This window comes from Embiotoca jacksoni, unplaced genomic scaffold (genome assembly GCF_022577435.1).
Source record: "Embiotoca jacksoni isolate LCO1_2020_lvr unplaced genomic scaffold, fEmbJac1.0.p SCAF_10, whole genome shotgun sequence".
In the NCBI taxonomy this organism is placed as follows: domain Eukaryota; kingdom Metazoa; phylum Chordata; class Actinopteri; family Embiotocidae; genus Embiotoca; species Embiotoca jacksoni.
Genome location: NW_027185230.1, coordinates 19,668,543 through 19,689,892, shown reverse-complemented (window position 1 = coordinate 19,689,892; position 21,350 = coordinate 19,668,543). Strand labels below are relative to the sequence as shown.

General features: G+C 43.9%; 2 protein-coding genes across 2 annotated transcripts; one reads left to right on the top strand and one right to left on the bottom strand.

The window, feature by feature from the left end:
* Positions 1-7,222: 7,222 nt before the first annotated feature.
* Positions 7,223-18,545, bottom strand: zdhhc8a (zinc finger DHHC-type palmitoyltransferase 8a). Its single transcript, XM_069172343.1, has 10 exons — positions 18,183-18,545; positions 11,534-11,655; positions 11,272-11,429; positions 10,707-10,879; positions 10,514-10,616; positions 10,275-10,366; positions 10,056-10,185; positions 9,824-9,938; positions 9,105-9,217; positions 7,223-8,982 (listed from the first exon to the last, which is right to left on the bottom strand). The coding sequence occupies exons 1-10, from the start codon at positions 18,284-18,286 to the stop codon at positions 7,669-7,671; spliced, it is 2,424 nt and encodes an 807-aa protein (XP_069028444.1). The 5' UTR covers positions 18,287-18,545; the 3' UTR covers positions 7,223-7,668.
* A 1,236-nt stretch (positions 18,546-19,781) lies between these two features.
* Positions 19,782-21,139, top strand: ora5 (olfactory receptor class A related 5). Its single transcript, XM_069172355.1, has one exon. The coding sequence runs from the start codon at positions 19,807-19,809 to the stop codon at positions 20,914-20,916; it is 1,110 nt and encodes a 369-aa protein (XP_069028456.1). The 5' UTR covers positions 19,782-19,806; the 3' UTR covers positions 20,917-21,139.
* The last annotated feature ends 211 nt before the right edge of the window (positions 21,140-21,350 follow it).

The following is a 21,350-nucleotide window of genomic DNA, read 5'->3' as shown; positions in this document are numbered from 1 at the left end:
GACGACAGACACAGACCATAAGGCTGAGTTCAAGAGAGAGATTAGTAGAGATGTAGAGTTGGATGTCATCGGTATAATGACAGAGAGTATTTCTAAAGGAGGGAGGGATAAATAATGAATCTGATACTGATCCATGAGTCTCTGAACATCGTTCCCCCAAACAAATTGTTTTCTATCGGTGATATTGTGGCAGGAGGTCCGAGACGAAGACGGGAAGCATCACACCGGACTCTCAGTCGCTGTTCCTTCACAGACATTTAAACTTCCACAATCTTTCTGTGACTTCACATAAGTGTTTTAGTTGCCCAACCTTACATCAACTATAAAACTGTTGCTAAATGCAGATATTGTATTAAGATGGATTTTATACAAAATGAGTAAACAGGGTTTGCAGAAACATCACAAATTAAAGTTCCTGTGGTGTTTTTGTGCTTCAGTTATTTGCAGATTTGTTTGAAAACATAATAATGAAACAGATTTTTAAGCCACTGTGTGCGTTTTGAATATTTCCTGCTTTGTCATCCCTCAGTGAGGCTTATCTAAATTGCATATCTAAAGCTTTATTGAGTTTGCATATTTTACAGCACTTCTGGATTTGAAGTTACATTTCCTTAATGCTTGTGTGTTTGTGTTTTGATTTATAAGCTGTTCCTTCATCTCCAAATTCAAGTGGACTTTAATACAATACTGAGCGTTGCTTCAGACAGATATATATTTGCATACAGAAAATTATCTCCTGTGTAAATTATATGGGTTTGAATTCAAATGAGTTCATTATTCAGTCTTTTCAATGACCTCCTTGTCAGACTGTATTTACTTGTGTATCCATATTAATTTGTAAATCAAAGCATTTGTTATGTTTTGTGTCATTCTTATATTTGTTCAACCTCAGATATCTGATGAATGCAACAGCAGAAACATTATTTTCATGCTCATCAAACTGTCTGACAGTATCCCCTCAGGGTCTTTGGATGGAAGTGAAAAACTGAACTGTATACTGGAGCCAGAGAGGATTCATCTTACGGTAAAAATTATTATTTAATATGGCTTCACGGTGACTGACACTACTTTGGTATTAAAGGGATTCAACAGACTTAAACCGGGAACACATCTCACACCTTAACAAAGAACTTGAAGGACTCGCAGGACTTTTTAAGTCTGTGACACATTCATGAGAGTTGAAATCATCTTATGTACAGAAGAACAAAGAATTTACTCAGAATATTAATTATAGCTCCCACAAGCTTAATAAAGTTAGAGGAGCTCTGTTGTAATTAAATCATTTCATTTAACCCTCTACAGCCATGGTTTGGCTTTCTCTCCCTCCTTTTATAAAAAAAAAAAAAAAAAAAAAAAAACACAGACTCTCCACTGACCCTCATCGTCGCCAAACGTATAAGTCAAACCGTCATTACTTCAATAAACCGTTTTCCACTCCCAATGATCTCCTTATTGAAATGCCTGTTAAACAAGACTTCCCAGTGAAAATCTGTGTTCCTTCCAATCGTTATTCGTTATATTTCGGTCAGATAAATGGAGGGATGTTTATGAGTTGCACTGTCTCGCAATACGACAAGACAAATGTTGAATTGTACCCAGGGTGGCTTTAAAAACCGTCCAACTAAAATCTGAACAACCAACAACTTCCCTTTGCAGAACAGAGTCAGATCCTGGAAGAGTTAAACCCTTCCCCAGATTCAAATTAAAAGATTTTTCTTGTCAGTCTTTTATTGCAGGACATGCAAATTTAACCAGTGCAATTCATTCAAATAGTCCTCCATTTAATTTGACCAAAAACAGATAAATTGCATGATTTTCCTTTCAAACCAGCACGCCTTGAGCAGAATACTGTTTTGTTGTCATGGCTGCAGCAAGCTGGACCATTTTTGAATGTTATCATCTCCACACCCCCAGTGCCTGATATTTCATGGCACTCTGGCTCATGGCTGTTTACTATCTGTTCACTAACTAATAAAAAGACAGCCAAAAAAAGACAAATCCACAGCAGCAACTGTGTTGATGCTGCCAAGGCTTCCAACCATGTTCCTTTTTTTAATGAAGGACTTTATGTTCCTCTACAGTCTACCTGGATTCCTGTTACCCCAGAAAATGTGTTCATTTTGGATTTTATTTTCTGACATGAAATCTTTCACACAAAAACACATGAAGCCATTTTCCATGTAAACAGCAGGAATAAATCTCTGGCTGCTGTATCCATGAATTTAAAACAGGGACACATTTTCGCAGCCACACACCTCGCCTTAAAGAGTAAATAATGATGTTTTGTTGTTTCTGCACAGATGATGAAGCTCCTTCTCATCTCCACAGTAAATGGAGTAAATGAATTGCTTATATGACAAAGATAAATGTAATAATTGATGACAATTATCTTTACACACAGTGGGATGAACGGAGGGTGAAGAGTACAGAGTAATACACAAGATCTGTGGACAAACACCCACATATTACATTACAGCGTGTCTGGTGGTATGTTAATTGCAATGAAAGGCCCACACAGTCTTCTGAGTTTAGCAGGGCATTTTACATCTTCTTCCTGTGGACACAGACGCACAGTCAATGCAGATTTTTGTCCTAATTAAAGCCCCGCACTGCCCACCTCTGCTCCGTTCAGGCTGGCATGTGCAGCTGAGGCTAATTCATTTTAATCTATGAAGAGTTTACATAAAAAAGATAGGAGATTGGTGCCAGCAGTGTTAAATGTTGCTCATGTTTCAGATGGTGCAGCTACACAGAGTGCATAATAACACTGGGAATACCAGAAAAGGTCATCAAATCGGCTTCAGAAGGGAAAGGTCACCATTCGTTCTCGCATATTTAAAGAGGATCTACACATTTTGGTTTGAGTGCAGACAAACTTTCAGGGAGTGAACCTCAAATTTGTGTAAATTCTGCTGCTTCTAGAAAGGATCTGGTCAGATTGAGAGTCTGTCTTCAGACTATAAATGACAAAGCAACATCTCATGTTCTGACTTTCACTCTGGCTTAATGCTACGCCACCTTGGCAAGCTATAGGAACAGCAATAGCAGCCTGTCAGGATCACCCAAACAGAAAACAACTTGAAGCCTGAAGCACCACTACAATACATCCCTTCCCAGTGATTTGATAAATAATGTAAATATTATAAAATATGCCCCCATCCAATGGAGAAATGAGCCACGGTTGCTATTAATCCAAATCCTCCCTGTCAAGTGGCGCTGCAGCAAGTGCTTAATCACACCAACAGAGCCCTGAGAGGAAATGAAATGCATCAGTGGCACTGCAGCTGAAAATGACAATCAGCCAGTTCAGCGATGCCTCTGATGATCAGGCATATCAATGAGCCTGAGAAAAAGAGGCCAAGAGAGGTACACCCACAGCTTCAGAGAGTCAGTGGCACAAATGTAGGTCAGTCTGCAGCATCTGAAGAAGTTTCATAAAAGATTTAAGTGACTTAGAGATTGATTTGAATTAAATCAACTAGTGTCAAAGGGGTTATCAAGAGTCTGTATTCCTCAGATGAAGAACCATGGAAGCACTGAAGAGTGTGTGGTCACTGTAACTGAAATACTGAACAGTAATTGTTATCAATTCATCATTTTTATTAATACAAAAACAGCAATCTAGATTTATCCTTGTATGGTCAGCTACTTTCACGGCACTGTGATAAACACAAGAGTCATACACACAAACATTTCTGACATTGTTTGTGTAAAGAAGTAACCTGTTCAATAGTATGTACACCAATTCTCTCCAATTGTTGTTGGAACTTGCTGTGATCAATTCTTGACGGTATTCTGTTGTCAGAGTTGGAGGAAACAGTCCGGCGTCTAAGTGGATCATTTTTCTCCAAATTTCTCTGTTTTCTTTTATAGTAGCGAAGAAATAGTGATGAAACACATTCGGAAAGCCACTTCATCTGGTTCTTAAGGCAGAGGGAAGCATTTCTTAATAGCCAGGATTAACAGGAGGAACAATTACAGAGACAAATAACTGTCAATGTTACGTAATAAACCCTTCAATGAATGTTCAATAGCAGCGAACGGTAAACTTAAGGGACCGCTCAATGAATGAACCTCGAGGTTCCCTGGAAGTTTCGTGCAGATTATTATCATATTGTGAAACCTATAAAGAAACATTAGGGAACATTCTAGGAACGTTCTCGAAGGATATTTGTGGATCATTTCTGCTCTTTAGAGAACATTTACAAAACTATTTTCTGAAGTTTCACAAAAATAAACTGAGGAACAACTTTTTGTTCCAGAAATGATTTCCAAAGGTTGTGAAAAACTGCTACTTTCAGAGAACCATAACTTCCAACAGGTTATTTTTTATGAAGTGAGAGGTAGAAATAATTTTATATATATTTACAGTATATATATATCAAATGCGCAGTATTTTGGAAGAATAAACCCTCATTATTAAATCATAACAGTATATTACACAGAACATTATAGCCTATTGTTGCTTGTATCATGAATTACGTTATTATCAAGTATTATCATTTATAAAACAGTCAGCAGCCCTTTTTTGTGCAGCTGTTATTTGTTCATGTCTCACTTTTCACAGGTCAGTGCAAAAAGCTTTACGCTTAATTTGGGCCTCCACATTTCATATATCTTACAAAATGGAAACAACTGGATCAAATCAAATAATGCTAAATTGTATTCTTATTACCACAACAACCCAACATTCATTGATAAACAACTGTTTAACTGTTTTATGACTCGGTAAACATGTGGTTGAATTTGGTTGCATTGATATTTACAACCGATGTTTTCATGCCTGCAGTTAGAGATGACTGAGATAGATGTAAAGCGTGAGGACACCAGCCTCTTCACAGACATGTTTGTTATGGAGACACATTGTAAAAATAGCATGATGTAAGATGGAGGGCTTCTCAGACACCCAAATCTGCACAGAATACTTCTGATCCACTCCTCTAACTCAACGACTTGCAATCCTTCTTTGCACAGCAGCCTCGTCATTACCATTTTACCTCTGGCTACAAAAATTGGGATGAGTGAGACGGAAGAAGGCAGGCAGGGAGGGAGGGGGAGAGCAAGACAGCAAGAAAACAACAGAGGAAAATCACCAGAACATCCAAATGTCTGTCATTACAGGAATACATTTCTCCAATGTTAGCCTGTGTAGAATGTTTTTAGTAAAATGGAAAAAGCCCAGCAGAAGTCTAAAATATGGATATGAGGCCTGAATGACTGCGCTGGATTTGAAACAACAGACATAGAGACGACGATATAACACTGGAATATGATGATCATGTGTTCCCGATGCAAACAGTAACGTACGGGGACATTACAAGAGAATAATCGATTCTCCAGAACACAGAGTTACCGCTATGTGATCAGATTTATGTTGATAAATTAAAATACTTGAAACAAAACATGTGAGCATGGCTGATGTGCTGATTCAACGGTACCACAGCAAAGCGTGAAATAGACACACCCTTCCCCTCCAGCAGAACGTGAGATAGCTACGCTTGGCCATGTCTCGGTTTGACAGTTGCATGTTTTGCTGTAGGGGACGGGCGTGTCTATTTCACGCTTTGCTGTCATACTGGGTCTGTGGTTTTCTGGTAAGAATGGGACTTCTTTATGAAGTCATATGTGTAGTTGAACTGGAGTTTCTGTGTAATTTATTTTATCTATGTTTTAACTTTCGATGGTGCCGGCATCACTTCATGTACAGTACATCTACATCTTCAAGCCCCTGACGTCAAAGCTAAGCCGTCTAACTAAATGCCTCCGTAATGTTTCAAAACCACATTCCCCGTGAGCAAAATACATGTTTCAGATATGCACATGTATGTTGACATGTTTTTGCACATGTTAAAGTCGTGTGGTTTACCTGTAATGGTTAAAAATGAATGAACATGTTCCAATAATCAGCTTGCAAAAATAGTTCTCAGAACTTTTACTGCACTCGTCCCCGAGTCCGAATTCGGCTTACTAACTTCACTCATTGGGAAAGTGCTTTCTTAGGGTTAAAAAAAAAAATTTAATTATAAAAGCAGGACTAAAAAGAGAGAAAAGATTATTTTCTTTAGTTTAACTGTCTTCATGTTTGGAGATTAAAAGAGTGACTTTTTAAAGTCATATGTTCATGTGACTTTACAAAGAAATCTTTGATAACCAGGATCAGGCATTTGTATTTGTACATGGTAATCCATCTACGTACTTGTCTCATCCCTGTATATAAAAAAAGAAAAGAAAAACAGGATGAAAAAAATGAAAGACGGTTGTGAACAGTTTGTTGAGCTCTGGGTCACAGATTGAGAGCAGAGGATGTCAGTGACTCATGAAATGCAGCTGGTTCATATTCCTCCTGGATTAAGATGATGCTTTGAAGGCTCTGACATTGTCCTCATCTTTTTCCTCTAAATTCCTCCACGTCGTCACCACAGCGTCTTCAATGCAAAGACAGTTTAATCTGCGATCTTGTAGACGTTTCTAGCGAGAACAACTGCTCTGATGAAGACCGAACAATGTTGTTTATGTCTTGCTTGTTGCTCTCTGGCACTCTAACAGAGAGGCGTCTTATTTTCACCATGCTCACTTCTTCTGTTGTTGTCAGGTCTTTAACTAAGCCTGTATGAGTGAGCTGATTTTGCATCCCTGTGAATCTTCCGGTCTGGTGAGAGATCTGTCAGCTCTGTGGTGCCCCTGACATGCTGTTTTCTGGTATTTTACACATACCAGCAACATCTGCTGGATGTGGCTGCCTAACTTACATCATACCACGTGCTACAATTGTCCACTAGAGGGCGCCACATACAAATTAAGTGCAGAACCTGACATTGCAGAGCCAGTAAATCTTTCCATGACATGTTGTATCTCACTAAACCACCGATTTCTGTAGTAATTACATTTTTTTCCAGCAGTACTATCATCACTGCTATACAAATGTATGCATTTATATACTGTAGCAACTTTACAAGACAATGAATGATTTGTCTTCATAAAGCATGTCATTTCGAGTTATGAGCTAAAATTATCTCACGATTTGGGGTTTAAATCTTGTATAAGTATAATATCTTTGAAGGAAGAATGATAGCCAACATTAAAATGCCATTTTCTTTTTGCTGCTTGGAGCGGCAGGTGCTTTGAATACATTAAGCCTCATTCACAGTTTCATTACATTTTTTGGAGTGCTGTGCAGGTTTCTGTCACCTTTCACATCCCAAAAATAACATAAAAACCCAAGTGGAAATTACAAAATAAGTTTATTCATATAAACGACTACAAAATTCTATTAAACAGGGTTTTTTTCAGCAGGAAACAAATTAAGATAGTGTGGTATTACATTTTCACAAAAGCAATATCAAAAACACATACAAAGATAATAAATTAATCTGTAATTTTTACATAGCTCTTCTGCGTTGACTGAGTTTCGGGAGCTCCCGCTGTCTGTAAGAGGAGGCACAGCTATCCTGAGATTCACCGTTTTTTTTATTTGTTTAAACTTACATGACCTTGCAAGAATATTTCTGAGTTGATGCTTCCCTATGTATTTGTTTTTCCACACACCCTCCCACACGGGAAAGTCCCAAACCGGCTCTTATTTACAAAAGATTTTGGAGCTGTGAAGACTGAGACTAACACTGCATAGATGATTCATTCACACCATCAGACATGAAATCTTTTTTTTCTTCATTTCAGGGCTCCCATGGTGACAGAGTCCTTCCCCTCACAGGAGTATGGGAGCGAGGAACGTTTTGTGGTGGCATAGGAGGCATATGGTGGGGTGGAGGAGGTGGAGGAGGAGGAGAACCGGGGCAGGGTGGCTGTAGAGGAGGGGAGGCCTTGCGTCTGCCTCTCAGGATGGCAGTAGGCTGGAGACGAAGACCTGCCTTTGCTCTGCAGGCTGCTGCTGCTGCTGCTCTGCAGAGGAGAGCTGGAGGTTTTTGGGCCACGAGTCAGAGATGACGTGGAGGAGCTGGAGAGAGGCGAGGTCCTCAAGCCGTAACCGAGAATGCCTGTGCTCATCAGAAACTCCCTGGAGCCGTATGCAGGGGGAGTTGGTCCACGGGAGCCTGGGGGGCGAATGTTGTCCGGTGGGAGACTCCTCCTGCTGGGGATGTCGTAAATACCCATATCTGGGCCATAGAGCGCCTGCGATCTGGCCTGGAGACGGAGCATCCTCTCCCTCTCGTCCAGCTCCCGCCTCTCGTGAAGAGATGCCATGATGGTTTTTGAAAAGTTGTCGTAGCGTGCAGCAGCAGACTTCGGAAGCGTCGCGTCCTGCGGAACTAGATCCCGAAGGTTGTCTCGAAGACTTTGAGCGGCCATATCTCGCATCACAAGACCTGGAGGAGGGATGTCTCGTGAGGTTACGCTTTGGGTCGCCAGGTCTCGTGGCATGAGCCCTTGAAAAGCAGGAGAATGGTCTCTTTGAATGAAGCCTTGGAAAGAAGGTGAGGGATCCCTCGAGGTGATACCCTGCAAAGAGGGTGAGGGGTCTCGAGGCTGAGGAGACTGTCTGGTGACACCCATAAACACAGGACTGTAGGCGTGAGGAGGCGGCCGCTGCACACTCACGTCTGTGCTCAGGGCCATGAAGTGAGGGTGGTAGCTGACTGGAGGAGCCCCTCTCTGAGCCAGGAACTGAGGGTCTGCAGGGTTGATGACGTTTTCATAGGAGAGGCTGCTGCTGCTGCTGCTGCTGTGATTGGGCAGCAAGCTGGAAGAGGAGATGATGCCCGGCGAGTGATTGGATCCCAAACCGTCAGCATGCATGGCAGGCAGCTGGGATTTGCTGCCATGGCGACTGCTGGCTTTTAGGGTGAGAGAGCGAGAGTTGAGTGTCAGGGAGTTGAGCTGTAGCGGGCTGGAGACTGCGCCGGTCTGGAGGGGAGGCTGGACGGGCAGGCCGGCCTTATGGCTGCCTCTCACTGGGCTTTCTTTAGACTCAGAGCGGAGGTCAGGACCTTTGTTGTTCCCTTGCTGCTCCGATGTCTTCAGCAGCTGAGCAACACAAAACAAAACAGACAGCAAAGTCTGTCAGACACCGATAAAAAAAAGAAAAAAAAGCAGGACTTATATACTGAGGCTCACCAAAAACCTGAACTGAAAACACTAACAGTCACCTGCTCTGGAGGAATGGGCGATGACCCTCTGGATATGGCCTCCAGGACAGGCCGGAGCTGCGGCACGGTGGGAATAGACACAGGAATGATGGTTCTGGTGTGATGTCCCACATCTGAAAAAGAAGTCACCTGGTGATCATTCATAGGCAGCAATCATACATACTTTTCTTACTGTAAACAAATCCTGTGAAAATACTAAAACCAATTAAACACTAGTTTGTCTCTAAATACTTTCTGATGAGTCTGTCTGAAGCACTCAGCCTGAAGGCCACTGTTTCATACTGAAGATGTAGAGCTTGTGTTCTACAGGTCACAATCTAAAAGCTGTATTATATCCTCAAACAGAAAGGCCTTCTAGCTTTCACAACACATCACTCAAATAACGACCTTTAGTTGGTTATTAGTAGAGATGTGTTGCAGTAGTCAGTTCAGTATTCATGGCACAGTGTGTGTGTGTGTGTGTGTGTGTGTGTGTGTGTGTGTGTGTGTGTGTGTGTGTGTGTGTGTGTGTGTGTGTGTGTGTGTGTGTGTGTGTGTGTGTGTGTGTGTGTGTGAGTGAGTGGGCGGACGGGGGTGGGGTGGTTGTCAAATCAAGTTAAGAGCTCTGCATGTCACGTCAATGTGAAGAGAATCTTTGTCGTCACCACACAACTATGTATGTCATGAAAGTACAGCTGCAGCGCTGCGTCTGGTTATCACTGTATGTCAGTCGCCGGTACCGTCGCTGGCAGCTGCTTGGCTCCTCAGCAGACCGTGGTCGGGTTTCGGTGGCAGCGGTGGTGGAGTTTTCAGTTGTTTGATGTCTGACAGCTCGACAGCTCCAGTTGAGGTCCGCTGGCAGAAAAAAAAAAAAGACACAAAGACAAGGGAGATATATCTCGATTGACTTGACAACTGTGGTCACAATCTTTTAGACGATGTGTGAGAAAAGATCCAACTGTTCCTGCATACTTTATTCTGAAGGTCCCGGCTCTGTATCCCGTTGTCCCTGACTTTCACTGGCATCTGTCTGTCGATCTCTGGCCTCAGGAACGGAGGCTGAATATGGATGACTGTCTTCTTATAGGGCCTCGACGTGTACCTGGTGTCACAGGGCAGACAGACACCCAGAGGTGTTGCTCAATATCTGACAAGGCTAAAGATAACGCAGGAAAAGAAGAAGTCTCTTACTTTGGAGAAATGGGACTGCAGACCAGATACTCCAGGTTGTTACAACAACCTCGTGTAAAAGGATTTACGCCCCCTTGAAACTTCCCAGTTACCTGTGGGAACATTAGGAGATGTTTTATTAATATATCCTATTGTTGCACGGATGTAAATTCATAATATTCTAAAATAACACTACTTTTTAGTCCTAAAGATCTACATTGTGGCAACCTGCAGTTTAATATTCAGGAAATCAGACTGACTTGTTCATTGGTGGTTCGTCCTCTGGAGACCAGATACAAGTGGAATCCAGTGAGACCCAGGACGGGGATCAGAAACAGCCCTGATATACTGATCACCACCAGACTGGAGATACTGATAAGGAACACTGCTTCATATTAGCATCAGTTAACACACGTAAAAACACACACAGATGTTGAGTGAGTTGAAGGATACGTGACAGTGCAGTGCAGCTTCCACAGTTCATCCATGTGGTGCAGGACGTAAATGAGGCCAAAGGTGAACACACCAATGATGTGGACGGTCAGCGACAACAGAAACAGAAAGAAGTAGCGGTAGTTTCTCCTCCCGATGCAGTTGTTCACCCAGGGACAGTGATGGTCGAAGTCCTGGGAGGAGATGGTGGAAACAGTTAAAAATCAAACCTTCATTGGCAACTAGATACACGTTGTTTAATACAGGCTGTCTGAACCCTTTTTCAAATTGTATTTCTACTGAGACCACAAAGGATCTGAGAAAAGGATTAACCTGATTAATGAGATCTCTCTCTCCCTCCATCACACTCTCTCCATCATTCAGCCTGCAGAAATCCCCTTTATTGACTTTGCCCACACACACTGCTGCACTCACTCATAAGCACTACTCAGTTTCTCCTCTCATCTGTTCATCCATGTCCTCTATTTACTTACCCAGATCACTATTTCCCCCTTTAATCATCTACTTTTTGGTACCTGAGACTGATTCTATTAAAGCCGTCTGTTGTCCTGCAGCGTGCACTCACCTCCACACAGTGGTCACAGACGCTGCAGTGGGAGCAGCGTGGAGGTCTGTAAAAATGACAGGACGCGCACCACTTCATCCGAACCTGGACGCCCTTCACGTCCACGTTCTTGTACAGCGGAGCGCGGAACTCATCGTCCTTGTCTTCATCCTCGCTGGCTGGAAAACACAAAATGGGACTAAATAACACTCACAACTCTAAAACAACCCCAAAAAAAGTGATCTCTCCTGCTGTAAAACACAACGTCACTTCGATTACTCACCCATCGGGAGCACCCCAGCATCCATAAAGGTTGCCATGGTGAAGTTGGCCAGGACAAAGAGGAAAAGGATGGCACAGCATGGTGGCACAGCAGGGCAGATGGTCACAGCCAACCACGGGCATCTGTATATACACACAGCAGAGAAATACAGATTAAAACTAGTCCCTGTACTTGTGTTCTTTCAAAGCAGAATTCTGTTGTAAACAGAAGGTTTGAGTGTTTTTCAAGTATCCGTCCCTTCGAGGTTGAGGTTAACACAAATCACCGCAACCGCAAAGATTTTAAGGGATCAGCTTCATCCCATTTATTCTGATGGGAGATGTGGATCCCAAAAGTAATTGTTTACAGTGAAGATAAGCATGTATTAGCGTGTGTTCGTGCCCACAACAAGGGATTAAACTACGGGGTCTTTCCTGCACAATCTTTCTGCTCCCTGCAGAAAAGACAAGACACTTACTGCCTCTGTTACACACTGAAGACTGAATGAGATGCATTGATTTCATGGTCTTTTTAAAGACGTTAGAGTCACTGGGCTGATTGTGCTTCAACCTCTCAGACGGGTTCAAGATAAATAGTGATAGCAGATTGTGAATTATCATTGCAGTGATAAAAAGAAAGTTAGGTGGAATTACTGTAAAGTAAAACTTAGTTTTTTGTAATCATATTAAATTGATGTAAACTATAAGTACTTCTAAAGTGAACCTGTTAAATTTGTCTGAAATGTGAATTAACCCGAGTGTCCCGTCGAGGATTAGAAGCAGTATAAAGTTTGCCCTAAAATGTTAGACGCCTGTCACGTCTTATCTTCCACCACTTCAGTGTTTGTAGACGTGCTGAATTATACCGAATGATTATATCTGTACTGTGAGATTAGAGGGAGGAGCAGTGTAATCAGGTTACAGCGGTGGACACAGAGACAAAGATTCACTGGATTATATCAACAGTGTTTGATTGAACGTCACTTATTTAACCTAAATACTGCGTGGGACATCAGCATGAGCAGAGATAATTAATATGTTGTGAATAATTGCAGATGAACCCGGAAATTTTTTGAAACTGGTGACATTCTTTGCTTTTTTTGTTTCAGAAATGACCTCGTAGAATCATCAAAACATGATGTGAGCGATTAAACACAAAGTCGGGCTGAAAGTGAAAACTGACAAACGAAAAAAAAATGTTTGAGTCCTTTGCTTCATTTATGCACTTCATCCCAGTGCAGCTCAATCCCCAAACCCCTGGGCCGGTTTTAGGGGGTGGGGGAGGGGTTCCTGCTGATGCCATGCCAGCTGCAAACCCAGTAATCCCTGGATTATCAACTCTGGATTACAGACCATTTCTGCCAGTCCACTGTGTTGTGGAGGCCTCAAATTTAATGCTAAACATACAGAATACACAGTGAAGGCCATATATCGCATAGCATAGCACTATATATTATATACCATGAGCTAAATACAATTGATTCTCTACTGGTGGCCCATGAATGCAGAAGACTCCCTCAGATTACAGATGTTCCCTCAGATTTCAGCAGATGAGAAAACACTGAAAATACAACGTGTATTTCTTTGTTGGTTTGGACAAATTCAGCTTTATGAAATGATTAGAATCTTAAAATATGACAAATATGTGACAAAAAACAAGGAGCATGAAATAATCTGGCAGCCCCCATTCACCCAAGGCGGCTATTTGGGATTTGTGTCCAAGTTCTTCTCGCTAAATGTGCTCATGTTTGACATGTGCTTAAACTGTCATAGCTGATCAGTTACATTAAGCTGTGTAACTCAAGATGGTTATTTACAACAGGCTCTCACCATCCTACAAAAGATGTTCAAAAGTTTAAGAGAAGTCCACTAAAACGGGACACAGCTAAATAACACCATCAGAAACTCTAGTTTATTGTTCAATTATTAGCAGAAGCTGAGTGTGACTTTCTCTTTGTGAATCTAAAGGTACATAGACATGGACCAGATTACAGCGCGGACGCCTCTGCATGCGTCTGTGAGCCTCCATCATTTGGTCTGAGACCATCTGGACTGCAGGGAGAGACAGTTCATTACACTGCAGCGTGGCGAGACAAGCTCCACCTAATGAAAGCGGCCGGGCACGGCTCTATCAAATCACACAGAACAGTAAGCTGCTCTGCAATCTGCACACTGGCCTCAACCCCTGCAGTGGGTCAGTGGCACGGCCGACGCCCGCAGCCGGGTTCACTACCACATCCAGCCGGTCCGGCTGCAGGTTCACTACCGCATCCAGCAGGTCCGGCTGCAGGTTCACCACCGCATCCAGCAGGTCCGGCTGCAGGTTCACCACCGCATCCAGCAGGTCCGGCTGCAGGTTCACCACCGCATCCAGCCGGTCCGGCTGCAGGTTCACCACCGCATCCAGCAGGTCCGGCTGCAGGTTCACCACCGCATCCAGCAGGTCCGGCTGCAGGTTCACCACCGCATCCAGCCGGTCCGGCTGCAGGTTCACTACCACATCCAGCCGGTCCGGCTGCAGGTTCACCACCGCATCCAGCCGGTCCGGCTGCAGGTTCACTACCACATCCAGCAGGTCCGGCTGCAGGTTCACCACCGCATCCAGCCGGTCCGGCTGCAGGTTCACTACCACATCCAGCAGGTCCGGCTGCAGGTTCACCACCGCATCCAGCCGGTCCGGCTGCAGGTTCACCACCGCATCCAGCAGGTCCGGCTGCAGGTTCACCACCGCATCCAGCAGGTCCGGCTGCAGGTTCACCACCGCATCCAGCCGGTCCGGCTGCAGGTTCACCACCACATCCAGCCGGTCCGGCTGCAGGTTCACTACCACATCCAGCAGGTCCGGCTGCAGGTTCACCACCACATCCAGCCGGTCCGGCTGCAGGTTCACTACCACATCCAGCAGGTCCGGCTGCAGGTTCACTACCACATCCAGCCGGTCCGGCTGCAGGTTCACCACCTCATCCAGCAGGTCTGGCTGCAGGTTCACTACCACATCCAGCCGGTCCGGCTGCAGGTTCACTACCACATCCAGCAGGTCCGGCTGCAGGTTCACTACCACATCCAGCCAGAGACGGTGGTGAAGCATCACAGTTACAGAAAGCACATCGCTGCCCAGGAAGCTGGCACATTTCCAGACACAACATCAGTGCAGGAAATACTGGGAGTATTAATACTACCAGCACTATTAATACTACTAATGCTAATACTACCAGTAGTAATACTACCAGCACTATTAATACTACTAATACTAATACTACTAGTATTAATACTACCAGTGCTATTAATACTAACAGTATTAATACTAATACTACCAGTATTAATACTACCAGTGCTATTAATACTGGAAAACATTGCCACAGACTGTATTAAATCCAATCTCCACAGCGCTTGCTCAACTCTTTCCTCAACGTACATCAGGTGACAGACATTTTGGAGATGCTTGTTTTGCTGGATGTATTTAAATCATTCAAGTTTTAAAACAATTTAGAAAATAAAAAGCAGAAATATGCATTGAAAAAAGAATTTCAACATTATTTCAATATATTTGAGCACTCTCAATGTTCTGTTCATGTACACTTCACTGAGTTTAACTCCTTTAATGAGCAACTATCACCCTAAATTAAAAAATCGCAGCGTCAGTCAACTCGGTACACTCCGAGGTTCCGCTGCTACAGCTTACTTGTTCCATTAGCTAATGGAGGTTCATGTCAGACAATATAGATGTATGATGCAGAGTACCAGCTGGCCACTACTGAGTACTGTGCTACGGGTAACCTCTATACACCACACATATATTTACTAGCTATATATTAGCATTTAGCATGTCGTGACTCATTTGGGGCAATTTGACCTGCAATTCTTTTACAATGAGATTTTTAGGTCATTAAAAACTGTTCAGAAGAAGCGGTGCACAAAGCGTTTCTAGTTGTGAATGAACACTTTGCTCACCAGACTGGAAGGAATTTCAACTTCCAGGCAAAGTGAGACGTCACAGTGAACAAGGGGAATTCTTCCTGTGTTTCTGGTGTGGGATCATTGTTGGCCGTGAGTGACCTGCTGGAGTGGAAACAATGAACCGAACCTTCAGCACTAACTCAAACAAAGGTTCACGGTCACACGAACAAAAGCAGGAAACCAGTAACTGTTGAATTTTATCAGGCGAAGGAAGACAAAGAGCGTCTGTGAATGTAAAGGTCGTTCAGAGACTCCAGCAACCTGCAGTGGAAACAAATGAAAACGTTGGTGCTCTAATGCTCGTAGGAGCTGCTGACACCGATGATTGCAGGCAAATTACCAGATGAAAAGGGGCTTCGACTTTATATACAACAGCTTTATTTCTACAAGGGGTTCTCATCTTAATTAAAATAAGGGTTGAAGGTTAACAAATGAAAGTCTACTTTCAGAATATGAATATTGACATTGCAGCATGCAGGAGAGCCTTCAAAACACTAAGGATGCTGTTCACTAACTAATCTATGAATCTATGTTTCCGTGACTCAGTGACCAGAGGAAAGGCCTCCGTCAACTTACAGCAGAAGACAAGCAGCGTCCCTCCGCCTCAGCGTCACCGAGGTGGAGATGAACCTGATCATCTCTGCTTTCCCAGGAAGACTCGCAGATACACGAGACACCGAACGACTTCGTGTTCATGTCAGAAAACTGGGATATTAACCGGCGTTCAACAGCCCTCATGAATTCAGGAAAAGAAAGTGGTTCGTATGAACGGGCCTTTAAATCCACTTCCACACTGTTACAGCAGATAAAGAGCTGGTGGACAACACGGCACTGGACGGATATTTAAGACATTCATAAGACAAATTAAACAGCAGACATTAAAACAAAGTGTTGCACTGCTGGTCAGTCAGACGATGACGTATTCAAGAGTTTTATGTAAAGATCAATATCCAGCCACCGAGCTCCTCAGAGCTCCCCGGGATGGTGAGCTTCCTGCGCTCTGAACGGTTCCAGCTCTGCGTTCATGTTTGTGTCTGAGCAGCAGAATCACCACTTGTTCCTTCAATCATTTGCAGCGCAACGGTTTTGCTGGTTTAGCATCGCAGCCCCAATTAAGAAGTCTCTCTTCAATCTATCATGTCAGCAGGTCATTGATTTTTTTTTTTTCTTCCCCAGTAAAGATGGAGTCACGAAGGTTTTCTGGTCCACGCACGGACTCGTCTCGCCGTCCCGAACGTCTCAGGCCTGCAGCAGTTCGCCGCCCGTCGACTTGTCACAGTGACATATTTTTGTATTCTCTCATGGAGAGGCCTCCAAATGGAGGATTCCAGATTAAGTCATTTGCATAATAAAAAAATGCAGTACAATGGCACAAATACAACTAAACCAGATTCCAAGAGACACGACACAGACTAGAAACCTAAAAATACAGAAGTTATCAAATAAAGACGAACAAATTCATTTAGAAGTGTCGAGTAAAACAAAGCAGAGATCATTTAAACATGTAAATAAAAAAATGTCAAGGGCATGAAGAAGGAAATAAGGAAAAACTGTTGCAAAACTGCATGATTTCTGTGCGTTAACGGCTCATATTTCCAGGATCTACTTTATCCACAAACAGCTGATGATAAACTCAAAGATATCAGACTCCATTTTTCCCAGATGGGGGATCACATGGCATCAACCAGAGGATCCTAATCCCATACCCCCAATCTGGTGTCAGATTCCAGCAGAAACGGTGCACGGCTGGAGAATACGGGAGAAAGTAGGACAGATATGGCTTCAGAGGTCAAAGGTCAGCAGAGGGGCGTACAGCTGATGAGGTGGGAGCCTTCAGTCAGGAAGTCTGGAGTCGATATCAGATTTCATTCGGTGTATTTTGACATCATTCGGTGTGTTTATTTTGTACCTTTGTACTTGAAATACTTTATATTGCTCAAATATCAGCTCCACCTATTGTCATCATTTAAATTGGATTCTCAGGGTATTATGGGATATTACATTTGATTTTTTTTCTTGCATGCCAGCGTTGGACGGAGTGGATTCAATTCAAACGTCCCTCCACGTCTGCTTTTCCTCACAAATAGGTCAAAAACAAGATGGCTAAAATTAACTCTTTCCAACAGATGTTGCATTGAAATCTGAATTTCAATCAGATCTGGACACAAACTATATGCAGTCAGTTCTTAAAGCCTTTGATTTCCTCCAGATACATTTATGACACATATGGGTCATAGTGACACGGTGACACACGCTGATTGTGGACAGCTTATCCCCTAAACTGTGCTCACTCCTGAGTCCTCAGGGTGCACTGGGCAGGAACCCAGACCGGCCGGAACCGCCAGCCAACCAGGTCAGATGTTGGCCCCTGATGGGGTGCCAGCAGTGAAGGAGGAAACATTGCAGTTTTTAAGGCTGATTTAAGCAACTTTCTATAAATTAGTTTGGTGATAAAATTAAAATTAAAATCCCAAAACTGAAAGTCATTATTTGATTAATACCAACTTGAGTTTATGAATGTTTAAGGATGCAACAGAGGATGGAAACTTTTACATTTTGTTGCCTCAACATTAAAATCGTCATCTGTTTGAATGAATGGAGACTTGAGGAACGACGGGTGGCTGCATGCAGGAAAAGATGCACAGACAGAAATGTTCCGTGGCGCAAACCAACACGTGCATGTCAGCAGTTTTTCAGGACTTGGTCGCACTTACGTGAAGGCGAAGAAGAGGGAGGTGGATCCGACCAGGAGGCAGGCGGCCGTGCACACCGGGATGAAGGCGCTGGGCTTCAGCGAGTCGGCGCCGCTGGCGGGCATCCTGTCCTCTCCGCGCTCATCAGCGGATCATACCAACGAAAGCGACGGCGAATACACCGCGGAAATGCTCGTTTAGGTCGGACAAAGCCCCTCGTGAATCGCCCGAGGCCGTAAAAACGATCATCCCAACCGGAGGAGGAGGAGGAGGAGGAGAAGAGGAAGAGCCCGCAGCACCGCTGCTCACTGCTGCAGCGCGTCCCGTCTGTCCCGGCAGGCAGCGGCGCACAGATGCCGCCTCCCGTCCATCCCAAAGGTGGTGCTTCTACTCATGAATGACGTGAAGCACTACTACAGCACACAGGCGGAGACCCTCCCCCTCCTCCTCTTCCTCCTCCTCCACCTCCACCTCCCCTCCGAGCTGATGAACAGCTTTAAAATAGGATCAGATGGAGCCTCATTCTTTTCCCCTGAGTTCTTCCAAAGCTGGCTGCTGGTACTTATAATAAGTTGGAAGAGTTCAGCCTATATGCTGCTGTAACTACAGTATTTAGCTATATTAAGAGTTAATAAATGGTTTCCCACTGATTAACAGCTCATTTACAAAGTCATTCATATCAACATTTGTGAAAAATTCTCCTCCAGTAATAAGATTTGCTTTTTGTCTTTGGGGCTCTAAATTCATCAGGAGGCCAAAATAGACAAAGATGCTGACAACCTGCTTTTTATTTACCATTAAAGGCAGAAAAGTTGTCCATATTTCACAAGAAATATTGTCAGTTTTTTGCCTGTGATTTTATTTTGAAGGAGCTGAAATCAAACCAGTCAGCAATATTTGAATGATTTATTTTTTTTGGGGGGGGGGATGAAATAAATATTACCCGAGTGTTTTTATCATCAAAAACAGAAGTGACCAAATCCGTGAGTTTTTATTGATGGTTTACAATAAAGAATTAATGAGTTATTTTCTTCTACTAATGAAAACGAACTGGAGGTTTGGCTGCATTAGACAAAAGCTTCTTCCAGGAAAAGGTTGATTGCCACAGTTCAGTCGGTGTTTGTTCATTCTCTGAATTAGACTTAAAAAATTCAGAGGAAACAATTTTCAAATTCAGGAGCTTCTCCCACTTTGTGCAGATGAACGAGGACCAGATGATTAATGACGACTAAAATATAATTTGCTTGCAGCGATTGAAACGAGTGAACAACTAAAGCTTCAGCTGAACTCCGGAGCAGCTGCAGTTATATTTAATTATACATCAGGAGTCACAGACACCATCAGGAGGCACAGACACCATCAGTCTGTTGGTTTTCTTCACCTGTAGGGACATATTCAAAGCTTCGAGTCGCAGCTCTCCAGATACGGTCGCTGTTTGCTCAGTGAATGTTCAGATCTGCTCTGTATTTGCTACCTCGGAGGGCCCGTCGAGAGAACACGCCTCCGTCTCAGCGAGACCACATGATGAAGGCTGCATGAGGATGTAAATATTGGGTTGGGCTTCTCACACCTCTATAAAAGACCAAAGCATCCTTCCTACATTAGAGGAGTGAGGACGAGTGTTGTCGCCTGATCTTCTGAAACCATGGATACAATGAAGGTGATTGAATCCATCATCAGAGGCCTCATGTTTTTAGCGGGGATCCTGGGAAACAGCTGGCTGGTTATACGTTCCCTGCCAGGCCACAAAACTGTCATCCGCACCAACGAGGTGCTCTTCATCAACCTGGCCTTCTCCAACCTCATCACCAACTGCCTGGTGGACCTGCCCGACACCGTCGCCGACTTTGCCGGACGATGGTTTCTCGGGGAAACCTTCTGCGGCGTGTTTCGTTTTTGCGCCGAACTCTCTGAGACCAGCAGCATCTTCACGACCTTCTTCATCAGCGTCTTCTGGCACCAGAAGCTGGTCGGCTCCCTGAAACGCGGCGGCGGCGCCGTGCGGCTGGACAGCCTGCGCCCGGTGGGCTGTCTGCTGGCCGGCAGCTGGACGGTGGCCATCATCTTCAGCGTCCCGCACTTCTTCTTTGTCGTAGTGGAGGCAGGAAATGAGAGCAAAGAAGACTGCTTAGAAGTCTTCCCGAATCCTGTTGCCCAGCAAGCCTACGAGATAACTTACCTCACCGTGGCCAACGCGTTCCCTGTAGCTGGGATTGTATTCGCCAGCGTGCAGATTGTCATCACGCTGCTCCAAAACCAGCGACGCATTCAGAGTCATAACTCGGATCAAACAAAGGAGGCGAGTAAAGAAGGAAGCGAGAGTGTTGAGAGCAGAAACGAGGACACATCAGTCAGCGCCGTCTCTGCCTCTGAAGATCTGAAGGAAAGCCACGTTTATACGGGCGTGGCTGCTTCTTCCTGTCCAGACGCTCCTCCTCGCTCTGCCCTCGGCAGAGAAACCGGCAGCGACCGCAGAGCTGGAGCTCAACCAACTCTTTCAGGGCCGAGCCAGATGCCATCGAAGCCGAGCCCCAACTCGGGCCCTCAGGTGAGGGCGGCCAAGAGCGTGGTGGCCGTGGCCAGCGTGGTTCTGGTCTGCTGGCTGACTCATCTGCTTCTGCGCATCACCAACAACATCCACACTTCATCAATAGTGTTGGAGGTGGCCAGCTACATCGCTGCCTCCTACACCTGCATCATCCCTTACATATTCCTGCACGGAGTCAAGAAACTTTCCTGCTCGTGCAAAAGATAGAAAACGTTTTTTGTCTCTGAATCCTCGTCCGTGTTGTTCCTCTCATCAAATATTCAACTGATCACCAAAACCTCCGTTTGTCTCTCCTGAATCCAACACGTTAAACGGCTTCGATGTTTATTCATCAGCGTGTGATGCGACGGCATCATTAAGAACTAAATCTGTCAGAAGTCTAATAAATCATTTCATGTCCATTACTGTGATTTTACTCATTATTGTACTTCTGCTGTGTTTCTGAAAACTGAGTGTTTAAAACGCTCCAAACTAACAGACGAGCACAAACTGCATTTTGAAAGCTTTCTATGACCGAGATCAGCAATCAGTTCATCAACACGTTTGATGTTCCCAGGCTGATAAAGTCTGTATTATCTTTTAAATATTGTATTGAAGCTCCTCATGAAGCCCGTTTATCTAATAGAGAAACGGCAAATAAT